Source organism: Mus musculus, chromosome 1 (assembly GCF_000001635.26).
Source record: "Mus musculus strain C57BL/6J chromosome 1, GRCm38.p6 C57BL/6J".
Lineage (NCBI taxonomy): Eukaryota > Metazoa > Chordata > Mammalia > Rodentia > Muridae > Mus > Mus musculus.
The window spans coordinates 178,245,190-178,264,146 of record NC_000067.6 but is presented as its reverse complement, the minus strand read 5'-3'; the positions used below and the strand labels follow the sequence as shown (position 1 = coordinate 178,264,146).

The following is an 18,957-nucleotide window of genomic DNA, read 5'->3' as shown; positions in this document are numbered from 1 at the left end:
TGGTACCTGGTATCTGTCCAGGAAGTTGTCTATTTCATCAAGGTTTTCCAGTTTTTTTTTGAGTATAGCCTTTTGTAGTAGGATCTGATGATGTTTTGGATTTCCTCAGGTTCTGTTGTTATGTCTCCTTTTTCATTTCTGATTTTGCTTATTAGAATACTGTCTCTGTGCCCTCTAGTTAGTCTGGCTAAGGGTTTATCTATCTTGTTGATTTTCTCAAAGAGCCAGCTCCTGGTTTGGTTGATTCTTTGAATAGTTCTTTTTGTTTCCACTTGGTTGATTTCAGCCCTGAGTTTGAGTATTTCCTGCTGTCTACTCCCCTTGGGTGAATTTGCTTCTTTTAGTTCTGGAGCTTCTAGATGTGCTGTCAGGCTGCTAGTGTATGCTCTCGCTTGTTTCTTTTTGGAGTCACTCAGGGCTATAAGTTTTCTTCTTAGGACTGCCTTCATTGTGTCCCATAAGTTTGTGTATGTTGTGGCTTCATTTTCATTAAACTCTAAAGAGTCTTTAATTTCTTTATTTCTTCCTTGACATCATTGAGTATCATTGAGTAGAGTGTTGTTCAGTTTCCACGTGAATGTTGGCTTTCTATTATTTATGCTGTTGTTGAAGATCAGCCTTAGTCTATGGTGATCTGATAGGATGCATGGCATAATTTCAATATTTTGGTATCTGTTGAGGCCTGTTTTGTGACCGATTATATGGTCAGTTTTGGAGGAGGTACCATGTGGTGGTGAGAAGAAGGTATATCTTTTTGTTTTAGGATAAAGTGTTCTATAGATACCTGTTAAATCCATTTGTTTCATAACTTCTGTTAGTGTCCATGTGTCTGTTTAGTATCTGTTTCCAGGATCTGTCTATTGGTGAGAGTGGGGTGTTGAAGTCTCCCACTATTATTGTGTGAGGTACAATGTGTGTTTTGAGGTTTACTAAAGTTTCTTTAATGTATGTGGCTGCTCTTGCATTTGGAGCATAGATATTCAGAATTGTGTGTTCATCTTGGTAGATTTTACTTTTGATGAGTATGAAGTGCTCCTCCTTGTCTTTTTTTTTTGATAACTTTGGGTTGAAAGTCAATTTTATTCTATATTAGAATGGCTACTCCAGCTTGTTTCTTCAGACCATTTGCTTGGAAAATTGTTTTCCAGCCTTTCACTCTGAGGTAGTGTCTGTCTTTTTCCCTGAGGTGGGTTTCCTGTAAGTAGCAAAATGTTGGGTCCTGTTTGTGTAGCCAGTCTATTAGCCTATGCCTGTTTATTGGGGAATTAAGTCCATTGATGTTAAGAGAAATTAAGGAACAGTAATTGTTGCTTCCTGTCATTTTTGTTGTTAAAGTTGGGATTCTGTTCTTGTGGCTGTCTTCTTTTAGGTTTGTTGAAGGATTACTTTCTTGCTTTTTCTAGGGTGTAGTTTCTGTCCTTGTGTTGGTGTTTTCCCTTTATTATTCTTTGAAGGGCTGGATTCATGGAAATATATTATGTGAATTTGGTTTTGTCATGGAATACTTTGGTTTCTCCATCTATGGTAATTGAGAGTTTTGCTGGGTATAGAAGCCTGGGCTGGCGTTTGTGTTCTCTTAGGGTCTGTATAACCATCTATCCATGATCTTCTGGCTTTCATAGACTCTGGTGAGAAGTCTGGTGTAATTTTAATAGACCTGCCTTTATATGTTACTTGACATTTTCCCCTTACTGCTTTTAATATTCTGTCTTTATTTAGTGCATTTGTTGTTTTGATTATTATGTGTCGGGAGGAATTTCTTTTCTGGTCCAGTCTATTTGGAGTTCTGTAGGCTTCTTGTATGTTCATGGGCATCTCTGTCTTTAGGTTTGGGAAGTTTTCTTCTATAATTTTGTTGAAGATATTTGCTGGCCCTTTAAGTTGAAAATCTTCATTCTCATCTACTCCTATTATCCATAGGCTTGGTCTTCTCATTGTGTCCTGGATTTCCTGGATATTTTGAGTTAGGATCTTTTTGCATTTTCCATTTTCTCTGATTGTTGTTCCCATGTTGTCTATGGAATCTTTTGCACCTGAGATTCTCTCTTCCACTTCTTGTATTCTGTTGCTGATTTCCTTCCTAGGGTTTCTATCTCCAGAGTTGTCTCACTTGGGTTTTCTTTTTCTACTTCCCTTTGTAGGTCTTGGATGGTTCTGTTCAATTCTATCACCTGTTTGGTTGTGTTTTCCTGTAATTCTTTAAGGGATTTTTTTTTTTTTGTGTGTGTGTGTTTCCTCTTTAAGGACGTCAACCTGTTTAGCAGTGTTCTCCTGTATTTCTTTAAGTGAGTCATTTATGCCCTTCTTAAAGTCCTCTACCAGCATCGTGAGATATGATTTTGATTCTGAGTCTTGCTTTTCAGGTATGCTGGGGTATCCAGGACTGGCTGAGGTGGGAGTGCTGGGTTCTGATGATGGTGAACGGTCTAGGTTTCTGTTAGTAAGATTCTTACGTTTGCCTTTCGCCATCTGGTAATCTCTGGCACTAGTTGTTATAGTGTGGCAGTGACTAATCTTGTTTATTTTTATAGCAACAGTGAACATCATTCTATTCTTTAGTTTCCCTGAACTGTTCCAAAAGTTTATATGGAATCACTAAATTCTATGCCTCTCACAAATGGAGAATCAGGAGCAGCAAATGCATTTTCTCTGGTAATCTCTTTACCTCTGTCTATAACCCTTAAACTCTGTATACCAAGAGAAAGACTTGAGCAATGTTGGCTGTAGCTGTAGAATAAGAGAACCCACCAACCCTGTTAGAGAACGTCACCCTTACAATTCTTTCTAGAGTCAGTCATGGTGACACAGATGCTCCAAAGTGCTATTCTCAGAGCAACACAGTCACCTTTATCAGATCAGGCCCACCACTGGGCCTGCTGGCTGTTGATGGTCCTCCACAGAAGGAAGGCGTCCAGCCACTCCCAGATATTTGTATGTTTTTCTGATTTGCAAACCCTGATTGCATTGTGTCTAGGGAGGTGCCAGAGTATTTAGGCTGAGGAAGGTTAACAAAACAAAACAAAACAAAACACTCCATCCTTGTAGCTAGAGGGAAACCTTCATACATACTGAAGACTTCCCAGTGGGGCTGCTTTGGGCTCCCCATGCTCCTGTATCTTTTCTTATGCTCTTGAGAGGGAAGGATTCCCACTACCAGTCACAGGTTTAATTGGAGCAGGCTGCATGATGGCCCAGTTGGTGCTTGTGCTTAGGACTGAGAATCTGAGCTCAATGCCTGGATCCCACAAGGTGGCAGGAAAGAACAGATCTATGATGTCTTCTGACCTTTTCATGTATGTGTGTGTGACTTTATCATGTATGTGTGTGTGCCATAGTATGTAGGAGCATGCGTGCATGCACGTGGGCACGTGTGCACACACACATCCGTAAACTTTTCAAGTTAATTAGAGTAAACAAAGAAGCAAGAATATACTCTTTAGCAAAAAGTAGCTTGGTCCTGGCAGCCATGGGGACTTAGATTTCTCCTCTCTCTGCTAAAGTGTCCCTCATGCCTCCTTCAGGCTTAGACATGGCCAGGAAAAGGGTGTGCTTTCCTTGCAAGCCCATTTTACTCAGAATTCTAAAGTATAGATATATAGGCTGAAAGAATATGTAGAAGGGTTTATGTTATTCTAAAATTGAAAAACTTGCTAGGGGAAAAAGGTAACAGGTTTGCATGTTCCCCAGTGAGGAAGTCTTGAAGTTGGTCTGACCCCCCCCCCCCATCCTGTTTTGGGGCCCTGGTCTCTCTCTCTTGGTTCTGTCTTTTTAATGTCTACCTATCTTGGGTAACCCATTGACCAGTCCTTCTCAGAACTAACCTCCATGCCTATCACCTGTACCCAGATCTGTATTAGGAAGGATTATGTGGCTGTTTGTATTATGTCAATTTGGGCCCCAAAATAGTTTATATGAAAATCTGTATGTCTGTATGTAAGACATTGAGGGAACCCAGAACACTGGGGCAGACATCAAAGAATGCTCCGCCACCAGGATCTATTTAAGTATTTAACTGGGTATTATTACAGATGGCTCCCTGGAGAGTGTTGTTGGAGTTCGAGGGCAGGGACGCATAGGGACTTTTTTTGGGTATACTTTACTGGGTTCTTATACCTATCCCCCTCTCAACCCTATTCCACCCCAATTCCTTCCAACCTCCCAACACTAGGTTGGAGAGAAAGAAGACTAGAGGGGAAAGGGGGCATAGACTTCTTTAGACTACTTCCTGCTTATTAGGGGTGTCAGGTTTCTAGGGGCAAGCCCAATCTTAGTCTTCAGAATATCTAGCAATCCAACAAATGCTGCAGCAGCTGCTGCTACACTGCCACAGGCCCTCTTAGGGCTCTCCCATTTATATTCTTTCCACAGTTCCCAGACTTAAACTATTTGCAGCTGGCAAAAAACATGCCCCCTTGAGGCATGAGACGATCATAGTTAATGACTGGACAAACTGAGGCAGCCACATATCCCATACCTGGGGTTAAAGCAAAAACATATTCACGTAACAAAGTGGTTTTTTTTTAAAGATTTATTTATTATTATACCTAAGTACACTGTAGCAGTCTTCAGATGCACCAGAAGAGGACATCAGATCTCATTATGGATGGTTGTGAGCCACCATGTGGTTGCTGGGATTTGAACTTAGGACCTTCGGAAGAGCAGTTGGTGCTCTTAACCACTGAACCATCTCTCCAGCCCACAAAGTGTTTTTTAAGAAAGCAAAGCTCTCACTACATAGACACACTGCCTTCCCTCAGACCATCACATCTGGCTACCCTTTGGAAGTTATGACCTGCTTTGAGGGTGGGACTTCACCTGTTAATGCTCTCTGGAAGCACTGTCACAGACATACCCAGATCATGTCTCCTAGGGTGATTTCAAAAGCAGTCAGACTGACAATGGATAGCAACCATCACAGGTAGGAAGCACCTCTCAGTGACTTGCAATTGCCTCTTTGGCCCAAAGCTTTTGGCACTGTTTAGGCAGGTTCTGACAAAGTGGAGGCAGAGCCTTGCTGCCAGTAATAGCTGCTGGGGGTACATCTTGTCTATAAGAAAATCAACTAACTTATTAATAATCAGAAACACATAAATCAAAAGTGGGAACAGGTTTGCCTACACTCAGCTGACTTGGGTACAGTGTCACCTAACAAAGATACAAAATACAGATTGTGGGACTGGCAAAGCTACAAGAAATTTAATACCTCTGGTGACTTGGATACTATATGGACTGTGATGAAATGCTTTGATCTTTCCTGCCTGTTTGTGGAAGATGACTAGCCAGTCCTTGACGGGCGGATCAGAGAAACTTTTTGAGCTTGTGTAAGTTTTAGTACTGTTGGTACCATGTATGAGCACTGCAGCCAAAGCCTGCGGGTTATCACAGATGACACAGGTTTCTCTGGGGTTATTTTACCTGATTTTGAAAACATTCACTTGTGTGTAAGGCACATGTGTGCCACAGTTTGCACATGGAGGTCAGAGGACAATTTGTGGGAGTCAGTTCTAGCATGTGGGTCCTGGGGAATTGAATTAAGATAATCAGGCTTGGTGGCAATCACCTTTACCTGCTGGGCCATCTTGCAGGCCCAACAGATACTTTCGTTTTTTTTTTTTTTTTTTTTTTTTTTTAAGATTTATTTAGTTTATGTATATGAGTATACTGTAGCTATCTTAAGACACACCAGAAGAGGGCACCAGCTCTCATTATAGATGGTTGTGAGCTACCATGTGGTTGCTGGGAATTGAACTCAGGACCTCTGGAAGAGCAGTCAAGTGCTCTTAACTGCTGAAGCGCTCTCCAGCCTTCATTTTAAAATTATTCCTTAAAGCTTTGAAAGTCTAACCAGGCTCTGCTGCTCACAGTTTTGAATCATGATATTAATGAGTGTCATTCTATAGAGACCAAGGTGTGCACTTAGTTTATTGACTTACACATTTTTTGAGACACCTCTTCCGGTGTGTCTTTCAGTTGGCCTCAACTCATGGCCCTGTTTTGGTTTGTTTAGTCAGGGTTCTCTAAGAGTCACAGAACTTATGGAATGTCTCTCTATACTGAGGGAATTTATTGTGATGACTTACAGTCTGCAGTCCAACTATGGTCAGTTGTGAATGGGAAGTCCAAGAATCTAGTAGTTGCTCAGTCCCACAAGCTAGTTGTTTTAGCTGGACTTCTGTAGAAGTAGGTTCCAACAGATACGCTGGCAAGTAAGTGCAAGCAGTTGAAGAGTGAATCTTCTCCTTCTAATGTAGGTCTCTAGCAGAAGATGTGGCCCAGATTAAAGGTGTGTACCACCGCGCCTGGATCTAAGACTTGCTTTGTCCCAGGCTGACTTTGAACTCAGAGATCTCCTGGGATTAAAGGCCTGTACTGCTTTGCCTGGGCCTAAGCTTTTCATGGCTACTGTGCCTCAAGATCTCCATGCCAAGATCCAGGTCAAAAACTTGTGTCTTCCAGCTTCAAGATCTGGATCACAGGTGAGCCCTCCAATTCTGGATTGTAGTTCATTTCAGATAGAGTCAAGATGACAATCAGGAATAGCCATTATAGTCTCCCAAAAGATTATTGGCATGAATACTGTGTCTAGCTCAAACTTTTTTGTTTTGTTTTGTTTTGTTTTTTTGGTTTTGTTTGTTTTGTTTTTTTGAGACAGAGTTTCTCTGTGTAGTCCTGGCTGTCCTGGAACTCACTCTGTAGACCAGGCTGGCCTTGAACTCAGAAATCTGCCTGCCTCTGTCTCCCAAGTGCTAGGATTAAAGGTGTGCGCCACCACCACCCGGCTTCAACTAAACTTTTAAAAAAACTATGTTTGTCATTGTGATATTATAAGAAAAAATGGATCACAGTTTTATGATTAGCAGATGGGGAGAGGGCTGAACAGGATTTTATTTAATAAAGGTGTAATAAAGACTATATTGTTCTTCTACATCAATAAGTTTGAACACACACATTCCTAGAAGTTCCTAGAGAGATTCTCAAAGCACAGACACACCTTACAGTGTTCACAAAGTACTGCTCATCAGAGTAAGAGAGCTGCAACCATTCAAATGTCCACCAAAGGGGAAGGGTGTAAACAGAACCATGGCATCTGTAGAATACAGTAGAATATAGGAGTGGAAACTAGTTAGAATTATATATATCAATATGCATTAATTATAAAAATAGAAACTTTTAAAACTATGGTATATATATATGAGTTCATTTATACAAAGGTCAAAAATAGGCATATGCCAGTGATAAAGTCATCAAGAAAAAAAAGACAATGGAACAACGTACACAAACTTCAAGATGGTGGTCCTCTTCTGGTGAAAGGAAGAGTATTAATGAGGGAGGTGCCTAGACATGTTCTCCAGACCTACTATTTGAGTGGTGGGTACAGGATGCTATTCATTTCATTATCCTTTAAACTGCACACACACATTATATGTATCCTTTCTCTCCCTAACTTTTCAAACAGTGCTGGGATGGAACTCTGGGTTTTGCATACACTAGTCACTTGTTACACCAGGACCTACACTCCCAGTCCTAAATTCTATTGTATTCATCACTAAAACCAAAGTGATTTTCAAAATAGCGGATGGGACACGGAGTTGGCAAATTCTGATTGTGGAGATGGAGAGGATCCACTCTGTCATAGCAAGACTCCAGGGAATATTATAGAAGAGATCCCATGAGCTCTCTGCTGACGGGAAAGAGGGAATGGGCTGTTGAGGAGCATGGGAAATAATTGTTAGTGATAAAGCCTGGAGAGGTGGGGTAGGGGAATTGGACGAAAGTAGCAAGCACCTCCTATGGTAGTCTCTGGATACAAACTTAGCAAATCTGTAGATTAGGAGATGAGAGGCCAATTGATGTGACATCTTTTACTGAGGTGTCAAGTGAGGGTCTTAACTGAGGTATATGTGGGAAGCTGACTTCTAAGGGACCAAGAATAGACTATGATGCAGTGTAAGTACCTGATGCTTTGTGGACAGAAACAAAGTGGTTAAACACACATCAGCAGCCAGACTCTGATAGGCTAGATCCCATTTGGGCTAGCTTGCCAGAAAATTTTAATAAAGGGATATTGAAGTGGCAGAGACACCAGAGGGGGAAATGACTTAGTTGCTGGCAATGGGATTTGGTGTGAGAGGGGGAAATATGTGGGTTAGGGAGGATACATTAGTAAGTACTAGTTTTAATGGCTTTGAGATCTTAGCCAATGATTTCTTATAGTGCAGTGAGTGAGTTGGGGTAAGCCTAAAGTTAATGGCCAGAAATGCTTGGAATGAAGATTGCAGAAGTGGCCAGACATGGTGGCGCATGCCTTTAATTGCAGCACTTGGGGAAGCAGAGCAGATGGATCTCTGAGTTCAAGGCTAGGCTGGTCTACAAAGTGAGTTCCAGGACAGTTATGGGGAAACCTTGTCTTGAAATAACAAACAAATTCTGAAGTGGTCTAGTAATAGGTCTAAGGTCTAAGACTGGGACAATGGTGGTTGTTATTAACTAGGGAAGGATGCTGAACTGTGTGGGGGTAGAGTAACTATGAGTATGAGGACTGAGTAGGAGGTGCTGGCAAGGTGCCAAGATGGCAGAGGCAAATGGCACCCACCATCTTCGTGGATGTGGTCACTGGGAATGAGAACAGGAAAAAGCTGTAGAGGAAGAGCAGAAGAGTGTGAAGTAGCAAGTGGCACCTGGCAGGGCTGGAGATTGGTAGTGGAGAAATGTCGGAAGCAGCAATGGAAATGGAGAACACAAAGGTTCAGAGGACTTCTCAAGACACAGGGTGTGGTGGAGAGATGCTTCTTGGAAAGTGTCAGGTACTAAAGCATTTTTGCCTGCCACATTGGAAGTGTCAGAGGGGACAGTAATCATGAACATCTAGCAAATAAGGCTATGTGCAGGGTCCCTGGGGATGGTGGCCTGAGCAGTTTGGGTCTTCAGTTGATGACAGACTTATACATGGAAGGTTGGTTGATGGACCTCTTCTTGACAGCTCTTGTGGCAAGGTGGTTCTTGGATAAAACAGCCCAGCCTCAGCCCAGGGTTTAGAGGCTTCTAGACGATCTTCTAGAGTGCTCAGGTTCATATTTTACTTTGTGGTTCCTTCTTGAATATTTGTATGGGTTGACTCAAATCCATTAAAAACTCAGGAAATCCTCCTTCCAACTCTACTGATTTTGAGGGGAACCGATGACCAAATCCTTCAGTGGTTCACCTCTCCAGGCTGTGGGCAGAAACTCAGAGTCAAGCCAATGCAAGCAGCATCAGCGTTATCTAGGAAATCTGTGTGATTTCAGGCGAATTGACCTCTCCACTGTCTTTGTGAAGCACAGGATGCTGTGATAAATGTATTTAAGTGACCCAGGACAGCTCCAAACACACGGCAGAGGTAGAACAAAAGGAATTCCCTTTTTCATTGTCTTCAATATAAAGTAGGTTGCTTTTTTTCCCATTTGTTTGCTTCAGGTTGTTTGTGTTTTGTTTTGAACTTGTTGGGAGCCACACTAGGGTACCCCTGTGGTGTCTGCTTATAAATGCTGACAGAAGAGGAAGGCCTTTTCTACCTTTCCTTATGGCCAAGTCTGTGGTCTGCTTCCCTAAAGAATATTCCAGCTTTGCCATTGCAAAGTTCCAGCCCATTTCTGAAGGATGACTACAGGCCACCTAGACCAAGCACCTCCAGGTAGAGGAAAGTGCCTTGATTTTTTTAAATGAGTGTTTTGCCTACATGTGTCTGTGCATCATATGAGGCCAGAGAGGCCAGAAGAGGCAATCAGATCCCCAGGATTGGAGTTACAGGAACCTGCGTCCTCTGGAAGGGTAGCCAGCGTTCCTACCAGCCAAGCCACCACTCCAGCTCCAAACTGCCTTTCTTAATTTGTTATTCACACCACATGTATATTTAGAACAGTCAAGCTGCTTTGAGGACAAGTCTGGCTTAGCAATCTGGGCAACCATACCCAAGCCCTCCAGCTTACATAGGGCCTAAAGGTGGCCTGAGGGTTTGAGAAGCAGATGAGGACTGTACTGACAATAAATCCCACTGCCTGTCTGTGATTTTGGGATGTGAGAGAAAACAAGGTGACGGACAATGTCTTCCTTCCTTCAACTGGAGGTTCTCTGTGGATCAGAGTGAGTGCTTTCCATGTGAGGGCTGGGGAAGGGCTTGGTGATGGCAGCCTAAGTATCCCTTGCCTTAACAGCATGGGTGGGAGTCACTTCCAACTGCCATTCTCAAATTCTCCCCAGCCAGGGCACAAGAACTTCAGAGCACATGGAGGCTTATCTGGTTTCCATAAATAAAGGGCTCCCCAAGCCAGTAAAGAGGTGACTTCTAACAGTTTTTTTTTTAAGTGTTCCCTGTTTTGTTTCAATAGGAAAAGAAGCTGTTTGCTACTAAATTACTTGTCAGAAAGCATAACAAGTCATTAATCTTCCTTAGCATGGATTCCTGAAAAGTTAGAGCAAGAACAAGGTCAATACATGGGTAAACTTAGGGACAACTAAAACAAACAAACAAACAAACAAACAAACAAACCAACCAACCTGTCCCTCAGTATTATTGGCACTCTTTTTATAGGGGAGACCTTTAAGTTGTTCTTTAGCAGATCTGAGTCTATTAGGAAATTATGGTAGTAAGAGACCTACAGAGTGTCCTTGAGGTAAGAACAGCCTGGTTACAGTGAATCACTTTTTTTTTTTAAAGATTTATTTAGCTGGGCAGTGGTGGCGCATGCCTTTAATCCCAGTACTTGGGAGGCAGAGGCAGGTGGATTTCTGAGTTCAAGGCCAGCTTGGTCTACAGATTGAGTTCCAGGACAGCCAAGGTTACACAGAGAAACCCTGTCTCAAAAAAAAAAAAAAAAAAAAGAAAAAGATTTATTTTATGTATGAGTACACTGCAGCTGTCTTTAAACATTCCAGCAGAGGGAATCAGATCCCATTACAGATGGTTGTGAGCCATCATGTGGTTGCTGGGAATTGAACTCAGGACCTCTGGAAGAGCAGTTAGTACTCTTAACTGCTGAGCCATCTCTCCAGCCCCAGCGGATCACTCTTATTTGGCAAAGAGTGGACAAACCTTGTTAGATCATAAAATTACTATTCATTTACTTGATAACACTTAATTTTAGAGAAAAACTTAAATTAGTGGAGGTAAATACTGAGCTAGGTACAAAGGGCCAATGGAGGAGAAAGGCAAAGGTTCAGGTTGGAGGTGCAGCAGAGGTTAATGGGACATGAACATAAGCACACAGGCTCAACCGCTGAAAGGAGATGGGGAAAGCCTTCCAGTCAGCACAGTTTGCCTCCGTTCCCCAGAAATCTGGGCTGCTACTTGTCGCTTGTGCACTCCTTGATAGCTAATGTGTTGGCCCAGGGGCTGAGCACAAGAGTAATTATTGTTTGAGTAAGGGAAACAGTGAATACAAGACATGGTACAGACGGGGCTGGCCACATTCCTGCAGAGCAGATCGAACTCTTGGATTGTACAAATAACCCCTTCCCAGCACAAAATACAGAACAGTGTTGTCTCTTAGAGGTCAGAAAGAACTATAAAACATTTCTTATAAAAGTAGTTTTTAATAAATTGATGTATTTCAATGTTGTAACATGATAGTCCAATTCTATATCAAGGTAGCAAAAGTGAAGGTTCCTGGTGTTTTATAAACACTGTGAATGACAGTACACTTGCATTCAACTTCACAGAAATTCTCTTCAGATCCATGAAGATTTGTTGACAGCTGTCCCACTTGTTGACAGTGGAGATGTGTGTGAATAGACTGAGCAGACAATGAAAGTCTAACAATCAAGCTACACTCTCAAACCATACCGGCAAGAATAAGATGTAATGAGAGGATGGCTAACTGCTGAAAAACTAACTTTTAACATTAGTCATTTAAAAAGAAAACATAGCATACACCAAAGCTATAGTAAATATATAATGGAGCCATAAGACAACACATGGGTTAGAGCTGTGAAGCAGTGAACATGGTTCTACCCGACTTATGATGGAAGAAGCCATGGAAACAGAGTCCTGCAGCTGTCTGCAGTGCTTAATCTACACACACACACACACACACACACACACACACACACACACACACACACACACACGGCTATCAATGGACTAACCCTGGAATTCCCTGCTCTGTAAGATGCTGGTGATGGTAGGTATGCTATTGCTGTGAAGCAGAGCAATAGTTGGCCGGAGTTCAGGCCTGGAGGTGCTCTAGGACAGTCACCACTTTCTACAGCCTCACAAGTCACACTTCTAAAGCCAATGCCACCAATGAGGATTTAAAAAGCCCAAGCATATTTAAAACAAGCACCAGAAACCAACTATCTGATCTATTACTGCTATTATTGTTCAAACACCTACCAGAAGAAACAGTTTCACTTGGTTACAACTACAAAATATGTAAACTCATGTAAATTCATGACTGGAGTTCTGACTTGTGGTTTTTCTTATGAGTTCATGTGGAGAACTCATTGTTACCTTCTGAGGGCAAGAAAAGCAAAGTTAATTAATCCATTGCTAATCTACACTGTGGAGAAGGTTGGTCTCACTAAAGAGATTTTCTTCCTTCCAACCTCAGGGACACCAAAGTGCAAGGAATCTTGTGTCCTGACTCTCAGGTGACCTGCACATGAGCTGTTTATTTCCTAGAAGACTTTTACATTTCTTCAAACGTCAAATGTCCCAGTCAGGCATGAGAACAGCAAGTCACTTGTGTGCTGAGCTGCTGAAATGAGGGTAAGCACAGAGATGTACCTGGCTATTTACCCAGAAGTGTCTAACTGAGGGGCCACTCCCTTGGGTCAAAACATTTATATCTCAATGGATTAGAAAACACCATGATCCACACTATTAATAAAACAACAACAACAACAAAAACCCAAGTCAACTGTACCAAGCATCTCTTTCTTACCAAGCTGGGCTGAGGGCTTGGGCTCTCGTGGTGACACCTCTTGGGGAGCATTAGTGTTTTGTCCTAAGTCTCATTTTCAGACCTGAACTAAGTTGACTCTTCATAAAGACCACATATTCTGTCTTGCTGCACCGTTCCTGAAACAAATGCTCTGCCCCACCCGGCACGGGTAGAGTAACTTGCAGCAGCTTTCTTCTCTGGAAACAGAACAGTCAAACAGTACAAAGTGACTTCGTTTTCCTCAGGCCAGTGTTAAATAACTCAAGGTTTACTTTCCCTATAAAGAGGGTGTGCTTACGTTAAAAAGTATCAATCAAAATCAGCTCATGGAAAAATTAAAGATGAAATTTACTCAAAGACATGTATCTTCACACAGAGAATGTGACTCTCACACTAATCACGTATCTAAAGCTGCAGTCAGTACCTTGGATGTTCCTATGTTGTATCCACTACTTACACAGGACACTCACTCTTAAGGCAGAACATTGATTGTGACATGTAATGATTGGTTCTACATCCAAGGGTCAACTGGGGTTGGACTCTAACAGATGACTTCCTCACTAAGACTTCTCTGTAGCACAACCTCATTCCCAAGAGTATGTTATGTAAGAGAGATACATTTGAGAACATAAAAAAATGAATTTAAGACACACAAAAGTATAATTTTCAACAAGATATCAATGAAAATAGAATCTCTATTATGAGGTGCGGCTACTCCCATCATGAACTAAGAAACTCCAATAAGCCATTTCTGATACGGTGTACACAAACTATTAAAGAATTACCTTTGGGGTGTGTTTTAGATTCTAGGTTTCAATATCCAGTACAAAAGGTAGCCTGGCTAGTTTAAAAAGCAGTTCAGTGTCAGCTTGTACTGCTGCTCAGGAAGCTAGGTTAGGATACTCCCACCCCACCAAAATATCCTGTACAGGGAGGAGTTAGAATGTATTAAAATAAAATGAAGCCCCTCTCCTAACACATGTGCAAAAACACTCATCAGTTATAAGAGTATCTTCATTAAAGAATCAGAGGCATCAAGCCAGGCAGATACAAGAGTACCACCCTGCTGAGGTGGGCATATCTGGGGTGAGACCAGCTGCTCCACGGGCACCTTGGGAAATGTGCTACTCAGAATGGGAAGAAGGGTGTGGAGAGGAACTGACCAGGACCCAAGCCCTCTGGCTGTGTGTGTGCTCCTTCATGTCAGGCCAGTTTGGATTCCGGTATCTGGGTGCCAACATTGGTAACAAAACAAATACAGATCTCCGGGACAGCTTGTAAGCAGCGATGAGGACTGCGGCTGTGGAAGCCTTTCCTTGTGCCTACTACCTATGCTGTAGCTCTGGCAACTGTCAGGAAGTGTACAAAGATCATCTGCCTAATATTTGAAGATGAGGATATTCTTCTTTCATGGTGGCAGAAGTCCATGCAAGATTTGTAAACAGTGGTACAAAATACTGTAAACGTAATTTAACAGAGCTCGTATAAAACAGAGGAAGTGAATCCAAATTTACAAGTGGGTTAAAAAGAAAAGAAAAGAGGGCAGCTTCATACAAAGTTCTCCCTCCTGCGCCAAGCTATTTTTCTTCTTTTTTGTTTTTTTGTTTTTGATTACAAATATAATCCTGAGCTGAAAAACTGGGATTTGGGGGAGAGCCATCTTTGCATACAAAATATCCAAAGGACATTTAACTCTATTTTCTTTTTCTCTAGTGATACTCAACTGCCAGAGACAGTTCTGAAGGCCTGACTTCAGAGGTCTTATAGTTTAGTGTGACGCCCAGTTCTGGCACCAGCTGCAGCACTTGCCATGGCACTGGATGCGGCTGCATCCTCTGCTTCTTCTAGTTCATCCTGGAGTTCTTGGCTGACACTAGACTGAAGTGCAGCAGGAGTGAGCCACTCCTTTGGCAGGCAACTCTGTAGAAAGGGTATACAGGAGCTGAAGTAGGCCAGCCGGTTGATCCAGCGAGGAATCTCTTTCCCACAGAGAATCTAAGGAGGACAGAGCTCTGTATTAGGAAAAAGAGATCAATGCTGATGGTACTATTAAAGGGAGGGGGAGATGGAGGGGGAGGAGGAGGGGGTGGCTGTAGAGAAAATATACTGCAGACCAGCTTGCCCTGAGAAGCAGACTACTCCAGTCTGCTGAGAAGCAGTGCCTTAACTCAGGAGCCGGACACTACCAAGCCCCAATCCTTTCTTTCAGCCATGTACTTTTTACATTTGTGAAGTCAAGCCAATTCCCCTTGGTTTCTGTCTGTCTTGGATCATTGAGCTACTTTGAAACATGTAAAATTACTTTTAAACAAACAGAAGGAAAGAGGCTTGCTAGTACAGGTGTTATTAGAGTAGAGAAGCCTCATGCTGTTAGAAGAGTCAGTCTTTGGTATCTTCTTGTTAATTCTTTTCCCAGGTTCTTTCATACTTTCTTCCATTTCTACCACCCCACTTTCCCTTCAGCTGCATTCTGTCTTTGCTTTCAACCATGACCCATTTGTTTCAAGGAAGCTCATATGGTTCAGAAAGAAGAGTCGACAAATGAAGACAAGCTCCATAATATCCTGACAGAAGAGGGACTATGGTCAGGACAAGGCATGGAGGCCTAGCTAGCCTTTGGCCTGAGGACTCTAGGGGGTACAAGTGGGTGCCAGCTGGAATTCTTCTTGGCTGATAATCTGCTGCATTTCTCTGCCCACTTCTTATTCTTACAGGTCCTTAGGACTGGGGAGTCTTGTCCCTCTTATTTCAGAGAGTGAGAGGCAGTTCAATTACAATGTTGACTTTACCCTCTTATCATCTACACACACACACACACACACACACACACACACACACACACACACACAAATGGGCTCAACTGAATCCATGCTCCACTGCCAGAGTCTTGTCCCTCTTATTTCAGAGAGTGAGAGGCAGTTCAGTTACAATGTTGACTTTACCCTCTTATCATCTACACACACACACACACACACACACACACACACACACACACAAATGGGCTCAACTGAATCCATGCTCCACTGCCACTTTGATGGTTTGTCTCTAGTCATACTAAAGATTATGATCATGAGATATGAAACTACTGTTTTTAAAATATTTGAAACTATTAGAGGTTTCAAAGTTTCTTACTTTGGTTGTCAAAGAGGTAGTTGACATTTAAAAAGCTGGCAATTGTGCAACACTTTCCCTAAGATTCAGCAGCATTCCTTAATCCTTTTTCTCTTTTAGCTAAAAGGAAAATCAGGTGGCTTCACTTATGGACAGGTAATATGTTCTCTGATTACTCAGCACCTATCAGATTCCCTAAAACTTTAGTGCGAACTACCATGTGGGTGCTGAGAATTGAATTTTGGTCCCCTTGAAAGAGCAGCTACTCATCTTAACTCCTAAGAGTTAAAAACTCTGGGTCAAATCCCATTAGTAGGGTATTTAACATTGTAACCGGATTTAAAAAAAAAAATGAAATAGACTATTACTAGTGAGGTAACTGTGATATTTATCTTCTGTGCATTTGTAAAAACAGGGTCATAACATTTTTTTTTTTTACTATGGCTATCAGATAGTATTTAGTTTATACTGTGGGATGCATAATGTTGTCAACTGGACCAACCACCAAACAAAGGTTTGTGAGGGATTATCTAGCAGGTTAGATCATTAAGGTGAGAAGACATATCCTCAATGTGTACAGCACCACTCATGTGCTGGAAAGCCAGACACTGCACAAAAAGGTGAAAGAAAACTCAGCACCAGGGTTTATCATTTTCTGCTTCTTGACTGTACATGCAGGACAACTGTGGTCCAAGAAAGCAGGCTGCCTCCTGAGCTGGCAGCAGAACCTGGTAATATGATCCACATAAAACTGGTTCCTCAGGCATAAGATGTATAATTGTGTGGATCATGGTGTCTTATTCTATGGTTTTATAAAACTGACGAGGACAGGCAATGTATGGCAGGGCAGAAGACCCTGAGAGGCCAACCTGTATGAAGCTCGGAAGGTGAACCCTAGTTTGCAGTAGAGACCCCAGTTAGTTGGAGATGCCAGAATCATGGCTGTTTGCTAAGGAAAGCTGCATGCATGAAGTGAGATAATATATGTGCTGAGGCAACAGAGCTGGGAGAGTGGAAATATCCAAGCCTCCAAGCCCTTAAGGTCACAAATGGGTCCAACAGGAGCCCCAAATGGCAGAAATAGTGCTATGGAATTTGGTGTTTTCCTTGATGGTTTTTGGTCTTTGCTTTGGTTCTGATTTTTTTTTTTTTTAGTTTTTTTCAAGACAGGGTTTTTCTGTGTAGCCCTGGCTGTCCTGGAACTTACTCTGTAGACCAGGTTGGCCTCAAACTCAAAAATTCTCCTGTCTCTGCCTCCCAAGTGTTGGGATTAAGGTATGCGCCACCATGCCCGGCTGGTTCCGATCATTTCTTGTTATGCTCCATTTTAAATTAGAATGCTTACTCTGAGCTGCCCCATTGTATGCTTAAGTAGGCAACTTAATTTTATGTGAAAAGAGCTCACAGTTAAGAGATCAGAGTTACACTTTTAACAGTGTTGGAACTACTAAAGACTATATATAGGGACTTTTGAAGTTGTACTTAATGCATTTTGTGTTATGAAATGCTGTGAGCTTCTTGAGACAAGGAATCTGAGTATCAATACAATAAGGAATAAACAAATGAAAATTAATATTGTCAACTTTATAAGACAAATAGAAGATAAGCAAACAGATAAACCTCTAGGCCTGTCTTTGAGGGGTTGTTTAGGTTAGGTTACTGGGGTAGGAAGAACCCCCTCTCCCAATGTGGACAGCACAATTCATGAACTGGGCTCTAGGATATCTTAGAAAGGAGAAAGTGAGCCGAGCACCAGGGTGCACTTCTCGCTCCTTTACTATGGATGTAATGTAATCAGCAGCCCCAGGTTCCGGCTGCCATGCATCCCTTGCCAGGAGGGACTTGCACTTGAACTAAACTATAAATCAAAATAAATTCTAATTTCATTTACTGATTGAATGATTAATTGACCGAGTCTCTCTAAATAGTCTTGGCTAGCCTGGAACTCACTATATAGACCAGGCTCGCCTCAAACTCACAGAGATCCCCCTGCCTCTGCCTTCTGAAGCCAGCAGTAAGAAATTATATACTGCTGCTGAATGACCTCTAGGATGTAAACGGCCCCCTTATCTGGGGTTTTATGGTTGTAGTTTCAGTTCTAATTTGTCAACTTTAGTCCAAAGAATGCTTTTAAGAGGGGTTGCATCATGCTGGGCCTGGTGGCACATGCCTTTAATCCCAATATTGGGGGGGAGAGGCAGAGACAGGCAGATCTCTGTGAGTTCAAAGCCACCCTGTCAAAAAAAAAAAAAAAAAAAAACCAACAGAAAACAATGACTCTATCTGTATAACTACCTGTATAGCATTATGATGTTGTTTTGTTGTTGTTAAATTTCATTGCAGATGTGTAATGGTTTGAATGAGAAATGTTCCTTATAGTCTTGAGCACTTGAATACTTAGTCCTATTGGTGGTAGTGTTTAGCAAGGCTCAGGAGGTGTGGCCTTCTGGAGGAACTATGCCATAAGGGGTGGGTTTAGAGCTTAACGCCTCACCTACTCCCAATGTGCTTTTTCCTGCTTGGAGTTTGTGGTTCAAGATGTGAGCTTGTAGCATCCAGTTCCTGTCATCATGCCAGCTTCTTGCTGCCATGTTTCCCTACCACAACGGACTCTTACTCTCTGGAACCGTAAGCCAAATAAGCCCGTCCTTCTAAGCTTCCACAATCATTGTGTTTTATCACACTAACAGAAAAGAAACTAAAACATCATGGATACAAAAAAATACAATAAAAGCCAGGTATGATAGATGACTTTTAATCCCAGCACTCAGGAGGCAGAGGCAGACAGATCTCTGAGTTCAAGGCCATCCTGGTCTACAGAGAAAGTTCCAGGACAAACAGGGCTACACAGAGAAACTGTGTTGAAAAACTGAAAAAAAAAAAAAGTTTCATCGTGTTACGGTTTGAATCTTAAACATTCCCCCAAGGT

The 18,957-nt window shown here is 42.1% G+C and overlaps 1 protein-coding gene across 2 annotated transcripts in view; it reads right to left on the bottom strand.

Moving 5' to 3' along the window:
* Window positions 1-11,548: 11,548 nt before the first annotated feature.
* Desi2 (desumoylating isopeptidase 2) overlaps window positions 11,549-18,957 on the bottom strand; it is a 65,182-nt gene continuing 57,773 nt past the window's right edge. For both annotated transcript variants that reach the window (NM_024282.3, XM_030243714.1), the window contains one exon: window positions 11,549-14,912. In NM_024282.3, the coding sequence (NP_077244.1) occupies window positions 14,679-14,912 (234 nt within the window). In that variant the 3' untranslated portion in view covers window positions 11,549-14,678. The remainder of the gene's footprint in view (window positions 14,913-18,957) is intronic.